General features: G+C 54.1%; 1 protein-coding gene across 1 annotated transcript; it reads left to right on the forward strand.

Annotated features, from left to right (window-relative positions):
* Positions 1-4,079: 4,079 nt before the first annotated feature.
* On the forward strand, positions 4,080-5,702 carry NCLIV_051860 (conserved hypothetical protein; the record flags this gene model as incomplete). Its single annotated transcript, XM_003884739.1, has 2 exons — positions 4,080-4,517; positions 5,217-5,702. The coding sequence occupies 2 exons, from the start codon at positions 4,080-4,082 to the stop codon at positions 5,700-5,702; spliced, it is 924 nt and encodes a 307-aa protein (XP_003884788.1).
* Positions 5,703-8,936: the final 3,234 nt, after the last annotated feature.

An 8,936-nucleotide genomic window follows, 5' to 3' on the forward strand; every position in this document is an offset into this window, starting at 1 on the left:
GAGACAGGCCAGTCCGACCGCGGAGGTCGCCACGGGGAGGCGGCTATTTCCCGTGGAAACCGTTCATTCGACTGAGGCGAAATTCGTGCGGCAGAGTGGAATGCAGAGCGGAAGAGCGCCAGTCGAGAGAGAGGCAAAAAACGAAGCGCACGACAACTCTCTTTCTTCCGCGGGATGCTCCCGTTGCGCGGATCTCGCGTATGTGTATATATACACGTAGGGAATCAGACAGGAGTTCCAGCGTAGTGCAAGGACGCGCGGCCGCGGAGTTGGAAAGCTCAACAGGCGCGTGCCGGTTACGTTTTCGAACGGCGCGCCGCATCTGTCCACCAGAAGAAGAGGGGAAAATGTCAATTTCGGCGAGGAAAGTGCGCTGCGGACCCCGCCGGGGGTTTCACAATTGCAAGCGGCCGGCACCAACTCTGGCCGCACTGTTCGAGTGCCCGGTTTTCGCTCGCTCCGGCCTCACGCACCCCCAAAACATGCAACGGTTTTTGACGCTTCTCTGACGGCGTTTTTGAGAACTTTCAGCGTTCTCTGTGGACCGTCCACGACCCCTTGAGTCTCGCGGTGTGCACTGAGAACGCACCTCGTCTCTTCCCTCAAAGAGACACAGAGGAAAAGCGTCACAGGGAGAGCAGAGGCGAATGCTCTGGCCCGTGAGTTAGGGGCAACGGACGCTCAGCTCGGTCGGGCTCCAGCACGTGTCAGGCAAAACGGTGCGGCCGGATTTCTCGGCCATGTGTGTGCGAAAGGTCCGCATTCTCCCTCGGCAAGAGAAGCCAAAAGGTTTTTTCCTCGACTTCTTCGCATTCGCCTCACAAGTGCAAAGCACACCTGGGCAAAACAACCCGGTCCAGGTGCGACGGACCGTCTAGGATCCTGGTTGCACTTGCGTACCTGGGATTGCGGGCGCCGGTGAAGACGCGAGTCTCCCCGTGTGCCGTGTGGCCGAGGAGAAGCGGCAGAAGCAAACGCCGTGCAAAAAGTGAAGTCTGAGCATCGATGCCTCAGAGATTCCAAGAAACTGGGCTTGCGCCTTTTGGGCGATTTGTGGCGAGGTCTGCTCGTCTCTCTACGAGGTTTCCGGCCCCACGAGCGCTGAATGCGTCCTATAATAAAGTCTAGCGTGTGACCGTGAGAGAGGCGTCTCCTCGAGCCGACCCGCGGGGCGACACATTATTAGACGCGTTACCATGCAGAATAGCGCTTTCCATTTCACGATAAAGCGCTTCTGTTCCGAGAAAAAAAGTCGGCAACCTGCCGCTGTTGACTGAGAGGACGCGACTGTTGGCCCCCCTGAGGGGGACGGAGGTAACCTCCTCACTCTGACTGCTGGGAAGGAATCGCGCCACACGCACACCTAGCGGTTGATTCAACATAAGAGAACGGTTTTCAGCACATGCACGAGTCCTTTTCCACTCGTGAGTTCCCCTCTCAAATCTCCTTGGCGCCGTCTTACACGGGAAGCGCCTGGCAACATGCTGTTCAGACGCAGAGAGAGGAGGGGGACACCGGCTTGCAAGTGCCTTGTGACCTCAAAGTTCGTCCTCGAGTTCCTGGGAGGTTTTCGAATGGTTTGGGGATTTTTCGGAGGAATGCAGCTCCTGGGGCGAATGCGCTCTGAAGGCTCTACCATTTTATCTACGTCAGGGGGACCAGTGCAGCTATATTTGCCGTGCATCTCCTTCTTCGTCCCATCACACACTCGGCACCGTTCGGGAAGGGCTGTTGCATCCAGAACGGCTTTCACATGTTGACGCGGGCTGCTCTCTGAACCTGCACTAGAAAAAAGACTCACCACTCATCCCGCCGTCTCTTTTTCAGACGAGTGCGTGCACACGACAGAATACGGCACGCAACCAGTCAATGTGTGGCAGCTCGTATGGAGAAAGATCGAGCGTCCGAGTCGAAATCTGGTGGCTGCCGCACGGTCTTGATCGGGAAAACCCTGTGTAGGAGAGAGGCGAGCCTCGTAATTGCTCTTCCTACTAAACTGGACCGCACCAGAACGTGTGGCGTCTCGGGTTGGCCGTCCCTCTTTACCTGAGAATGGGATACTGGGTGCACTGACCCGCTGCCCCTACTCGTGGCGCTTCTTCTGCAACGTCTCCAAAGAAGAATCACTACCCCAAGCAACGCTTCTCTCGCGGGTGAGTTGCGTTTCCGTGAACCTTGGAATAGAGCAGACGTTTCGAGCATAGTTCTCCCTGCTCTCCCCCTGCCGCTGGAATATTTTTCAATCCGTACTCGTTTTGCTTCACGGTGAGAGTGTGCCTCCGAGACCCGTTCTTTTGCGCTACAGAGGTTGCTCTCTCTTGTATCTGCTCGCACCATACGGACCTGACGGTGCACTAGACGCTCACAGTGCGGGAAAAATGAACATCCGAGGCGCCCTGCCCCGTTTATAGATTCGTCGGGGCGTCGGATGCCTGATCGCAAGTCGAGAGCGGAGGACAACACATCCGCGTCTTCATTGCCTGTCGAACTCTGTAGCACTTCCGCAAGATGACCGTGCGAGCCTTCAGAACTGATTGCTACCTCAGACGAAGGTGTGCATATCCATATATATATATATATATATATGATACATATTTATATTACGTATAGCTATTTGTAACTGTATATTTATATATACTCTGGCATCCATGGGATGCTGCTGCGCTCAGGCATTCCGTAGGCTCACTAACAAGGAAATACGACGCACCCTCGAGATGTATAAATGTTCGTTTACGCTACATGAGACTTGTTACTACTAGCCCATGGACGCGTGCGTGGATGCATGGAGGCTGTCGTCAGAGCGGAGACGGTCCCGGACCCCGACTCGGCGGTAAGCTTGCACTTGGCATGACCCGAAAGTTGACGACGAGGGGTCGGTTTCCCCCACGGATAGATTGGCAGAAAGACACGTCAGGAGGGAGGGGAGGGGAGCGATAGATTGGCAGAGAGGCACGTCAGGAGGGAGGGGAGAGGAGCGAAAAAACAACTTTTGGTCATGTTTCTGAAATCTTCCGTACTGATGCGCCACGGGAGGGGCCAGGTCTTCGCCATGACCCCCTCTACGTCGAAGGTTACGGGAGTTTGTGATATGCTTGTTTGATTAATTGTCTCTCTCAACAGTTCCCTCTCTTCATATCTTTTGCGAAGCAACTAGTGGAAAGCCTTGGGCCTCTCAGTCGGTCTTCCTTCTCGACCGGTTGCGTTTTATATTTAGTAAACATCAATGGAAGATTGTAATCAGCGTTTATCCATTGACCCAAAGGAACGGTTTACACGCTTTTCTGGGGAGTATATACTACGGTTTGGACTACGGGTGAGGGTCGGAATGTCTTTGCTTTCGGGATCTGCGAGACACACTAGCGAGAGAGTCGGCTTTTCCTCTCTCGTCTCGAGTCTCGCGGTTGGCGCCCGGTGCCGCCCTCGGCAAGCGGGAGTCTGGCTGCTTTTCGAAACCCCTGAAAAGCGTCGAGTGAATTCCACTCTCGGGAGACGGTCCTTGACTAGTTGGATCGACCAGAACCCGTCGCAGAACCGAAATAACGCGTCGAGGAACAACTCTCACTTTCGAAAAAAGACAGAAACCTACCCGGCACGCGAAACCGGGGACCGCCGTTACTCGTCCGCCTGGCTCGACACGGAGAGAACGCGTTAGCAGTAGGCACGCGTTCCCGACTTTTTCGGAAAAGATTCGTTGTCTTGTTTCTTCTCTTGCGAATTCCCGTGTCCGTGTGAGTCCCCAGCAAAAACCCCTTTCGTGCGACCAGGCAAGCACCATTTCCCGGTGTGCTTTTTTCCCTTCTCTCTCGTCGCGTTCCCGCGTGCTGCCCGAATCAACGGAAAGACACACAGTTTCTCTTGGCGGGGTTTCCGCAGATGCTCCTTCCCGAGCACTCCTCGCGAGAAGTGCACCTTTTTTCCGCGTTCGCCCGATTTTTTGACGCCTTCTCTCTCCAGCTGTCTCGACACTTCCGCGGCCTTCTTCAGCTGGCGCTCGCAGTGTCGGAGAGCGTTCGTACCTTTCTTTGTCTTTCTGCGCTCGCGCGCGCCTTCCCCCCCCCGTCCCCTCCGTCTCACTCAGAATGTTGGACCCTACTGACAACATGGACGACTTCTACAACGAGACCTCGTCCCCCGTCGTCGTCCAGGCGCCCTCCCTCCCGACTCTCCACTCTGCCGCGCCGTGTCCTTCTTCCCTGCCGGCTGCGGCCGGCGGGCGCGGCAGAAGTGACGGGCCAACTTCTTCCGTCAACGCGACGGCCTGCGGCAAGCCGCGTCTCGACAGCCAGGGAAACGAGGAATTCCACAAGTCTGGAAACCTTTCCTTCACAGAAACTGCAGGACCACTCACAGTTAGCAGTCGCGCGACCGAGCCTGGGGAAGTGTCCGGGTCGCGGACCATTCGAGCCGGTGCCGGCCACGCCCGTCCGAAACTCCAAGGCGTTATTGGAGGGAAACTCGATGGCTCCGCGGGAAACGCGCTCGGAGGCCAGAAGCGAGCGCAGTTCGCGGTCTCTCAGGTTAGACATGAGGCGGCGCCCGCCTGCCGGGCTCGTAAAGATGCTCGAGAAAACTTGACTGTGTAGGCGATAGACGCGGGACGCCCGTTTCGATCACAGCTCTCCCCGTTCCCTCCTCTGGTCTTTTTCAAACACTATGGAAAGCGAAGCGTCGGCTTCTGGACGCGGATCCAGATGTCTTGTTCCGTCCCTCCCGCTGACGTCTGTTTGCGCAGTTTTCTGCGTGCACACCGACATGCATGTCTATGCATGTATCTCTGGTTGGGTCTGGAGCTAGAGGCAGTCGTCGATAGACGCAGGAGGCGTCAGCGACGTGGTCTCCGATACTTTTTCCCTGTCCACGGGGACGCATCGCTGGCCTTCGTACGGCAGAGAGAAGTGCTTGTTTCTGTGTCCATGTTCCGGGGGGTCTATTTCCGAAAGGAAAAACGGGATTGGATTCTTCTCTCGTATCAAAGACCTCGCCCAGCTGTGCTTGCAGTGACTCTCTCCCATAATCGCCTCGCCGCAAGAATCTTCTACAGTTTAACCGCTACTGCTGGGGCTGTATATGATGTACGGTAGAACTATCGAGCCTCTTCTGTTGCTCTCTCTGCGCCTCAGCCTGTGTGTCTAAACCGTAGGTCACTGCCAGCGCTGTTCGTCGTGTCCTTGTCTTTTCTGACGCGTTCTGTGGGAACTTTCTCCTGTCACTTTCAGCTCCACGGCGTCTTGCTCTCCCTGCAACAAGCGCTGCTGTCAAAGGCAGTGCCCTGGCGCGACTTCCTCCACGTGCCATCCTTCCAGAAGCCTCAGACCGGGGCCATGGCCGTCGACCGGATCGAGCGCAACTTGCGCTACTTCTACATGAACTACGTGGTAATCTGTGGAGCCCTGACGCTTCTCGCTGCACTCTTGAACCCCGTCATCCTGGTGGTAGCCGGCCTGTGTGCCGGGGCGTCCGCCTTCGCAGGCCTAAAAGGAGACACTCTCCGCCTCGGCGACACCCTTGTGCCGGTGAAGACTTTTCGACTTGGCTGTTTGGTTGTCGCAGCCCTCACAATTCTCCTCGTCGCGGGGCACGTGATGATGAGTCTCCTGCTGGGGTGTGCGCTCCTGGTGCTTCTCCATGCGTGCATGCACGTCGGGGTCTCCTACGAACAGATTGCTCAAAGGACGGCAGGAGATGCGGATTTCGACGTGTGAAGACGACATTGCGGACCAGAGAAGGCGAGACAGCTGGCTTCTCGTGCGTCGCTTTTTCGCCTTTGCTTGTAGCCGTCCAACCCCCTGTCGAAGACGGAGGGGAAAAAGACGGACGAGGTCTTGCTGCTGAGAAGCAGCGGGGACGGAGAGCAGCCAAAGGGACGTGGTTTTCAACATGTGACAGGCGGGAAAAACACGTGGAGATAAAGTGCTGGCGTTCTCTGTCCCCATGAGGTTTTGTTCATATCGCACAAAAGATGGAAATGCTGGTTTTGACGCCAGACACAATACCAGCAAAATCGATCTCGGCTTTTCTGGGTTTCTCGTCACCCAGTACACTAGAACTTTTCCCGCTTTCGTTCTGCCACAGAGAGGGACGGGGAGGTGTTCGATTTTTCACGCCCACCGCAGGAAAGAGCACCAAATTGACGAATGGGGAGAAAAAGATGAGTTTCGCTTTTCTCCGTTTCAATTTCTTGCAGTCTCTCTTTTTCAATGGATGTGGGATGCTATCTGGCCAACTCATCCAAACAGCAACAGACTATTTTGTAGTTTTGGCGATTGAAGAAGAAAGCGAGACCACGCTACAGGCACGGGATGCCACGCTTCTTCGCCTTTCTTTTCACCGTCCCTTTTGCCACTGCCTTGTCTCCCTTGATGTCAGACGCACCAGGAATCATCTGGTGTATCTTTCCCTTCTCCCAGTTTTCACGCTCAACTGCGCATAACAGCAATGTAGATCCACTGCGTCGTTCTGTTCCTCCGTCAGCCTTCCTGTTTTCCTCGAATAAGCTAGGTATGCGTGACACGCAGTAGCGACTGTTTCCTATTGTTTAGCTATCCTTCCTCTCTTTCCACTTTTTTAAGGACGCAGGAGTTGTGAGGTACCTTCTTTGTTCCCTTCTTTTTTCGCCGGCGCCCGTTGTTCCTCCTTCGTCGAGGCAGAAAGATCATGAACCCCTCCGCACCTATCATTTCAAACCTGCGTAAGTCTTCAACACAAATAGATGAGTGTACCGCCCCTTTCGGGTGACATTCGCCCTGAATCGCTCCTCCCGCTTTTCTTCGGCTCCGAAAACACCGTTTCTTCGTGTGGGGAGTGCAATATTACGAGTGTCTTTAGAGGAGGAACGGCTCTTGAAGGCAATGCCCCCCTCTTGCGACTACAAGATTTGCAACAGCATACGAGATAGGCAACTCTTCATGCATATATATATATATATATATTTGCATGTCTTTCGTATATCTATCGGCGTGTGCCAACCGGCCGGTATACTTGTACTCGCCTCTCTAGTCTGAAACGGTGAAAGTGGATGTTCCAGAGTGTGTTCGTGCACCGCCTGTTATATGCATTTCTGCTGTGAGTCCGCCCTCTCATAATGTGGAGAGTGGCTGCTTGGTTACCATGTCGAGACGTGACAAGTATGAAAAAACCATACACCACTGCTTGACAGCTGTTGAAGACGCTGAAAGAGCCGGGTGGAAAACCTTCAGCTTTCCACTCTCACCGAACCCCAAGGCGCTGACAATGCGTAGTCATCTACGTTCTCATACTGGCGCAAAACGGGAGGTTGTTATGCTATAGAGGATTTAAATTAAAGTTTGTGGTACATCCACGGATTCATGAGACAGAAGCAGTTGCCGCCTAGTTCAGTATTTTGGGGTGTTCCGTACACCGATAGTGCGACTCGAGCGTCGGCCTCTTTCGGAGGCTGCTTTCGTTTTAGATGTTTAATCTAAGGAGAAAAACGATACAACGCCAAAACAAGCACAACTGCTGGCCACGCTTGTCCGACTCTCCACCGTCGGAAAAAAAGCTTATCCTTGTCAGCCCTCCCAGTAGCCCGGTCTCGTCCGTGCCTTCTCTGCTGGGCTCCGAAACCTTTCTGTTTTCGGCAGGGACACACACTCTCCCACGGAAGCTTTGTAGTCAAGCTCGAAAGCTACTGTCACCCGGTTTCTGAAACTCTGTCTAGGTTTTAGACGTACTCGGACGCAAGGACATCCGGGGGAAACGTGTGAATAGGTTCATCCCCATCGGAAAGCTGCTCTGCCTCTGCGTGCCCAAGGCGCATGCAATGCTCTGTATATGTGTAGCTCTAGATACGTGATCTGGTTCTTCAGATGCCTAGGAAGACCACCTATTTCGAAGGACAGGACACCAAGTACGCAGAAGATCCTCAAGTCTCCCCTGGAAACGACAATCGCCTTCATGCCCCAAAGCTCCTCTGTAGACGGATGGACACAGATACGTGCATATATATGTATATATATGTATATACATATGTATATTTGTCTGTAGGTAAGAGAACCAAAACAGTTGCGTGCGTGGCAAAATTTTCAATCGAAGCCAATCTACAAACACCACACAGCAGCAGAGGCAGCCAGGCGATATATACTCTCACATGCGCATGATATGTGCACGCGCAGATCCGGATTTACGCGCATAAAAACACAGATCTAAATTGGAACCAATTTCGTGAATCTCTGCTCGCCAAACCGGTCTCCTTGTTGCTTCACCTGCAAGGCTTCGCCCCTGTCGACCTCCCGCAGTACCGGTGTCTGCGGCGCATGCATGCAGGCGATAAATGAATCGGGATGGCGTGCACGGGGCATTTGTGTCAGAAGCGAGATTCTCTCTTCCGTTTTCCCTGACGGTGCTCTTCTTTTCTTTCGAGTTGTGTCTGTTGGACTGTCTCTTGCCGCCTTCTCTTGTTCTTTTCGCTCTGCAAAAGGCGGCTCATGCGACAGCACGCGCCTCTCTGATCCGCACCACGCGCGGCATCCCTCTATATGCGAGGCGATTTCTGCGTTTCCGCAGACGGCCGGAGAAAATGTTTTCTTGTGACGCTCTACATGGACGTTCTGCTCTTTTTCTCAAGGAACAAGACGAGGCAGCCGGAATTTCTTTTCTGTCTTGTTCGTGGATTCGTGTGGCCAGAGGCACTCGCGCCCTTGCCCAAGTGCTGGGGAGGACAGGAGGGCTGCGCCTTGTAAGCAAGTTGCAATTTTAGATGCTTCGCTGCCTTTCTTTGGTATTCGTCCTTCTTTTGTTTTCTCGGTGGCGGTTTTTCAAGTCCTTCCGGTACCCTTTTGTTTTTTTTGCAAACGCACCCGCCTTTTGCCCCCGCGGCCAAAGAAGCAACGGCTGCGCATCTGCGTGGTCCACTGCTGATTGCTGTTCCTGCTCCTGACGTCTTTTTCTCCTTTATCCAATTCCCCCCCCCCCCCAAA

This window comes from Neospora caninum, chromosome X (assembly GCF_000208865.1).
Source record: "Neospora caninum Liverpool complete genome, chromosome X".
Classification (NCBI taxonomy): Eukaryota; Apicomplexa; class Conoidasida; order Eucoccidiorida; family Sarcocystidae; genus Neospora; species Neospora caninum.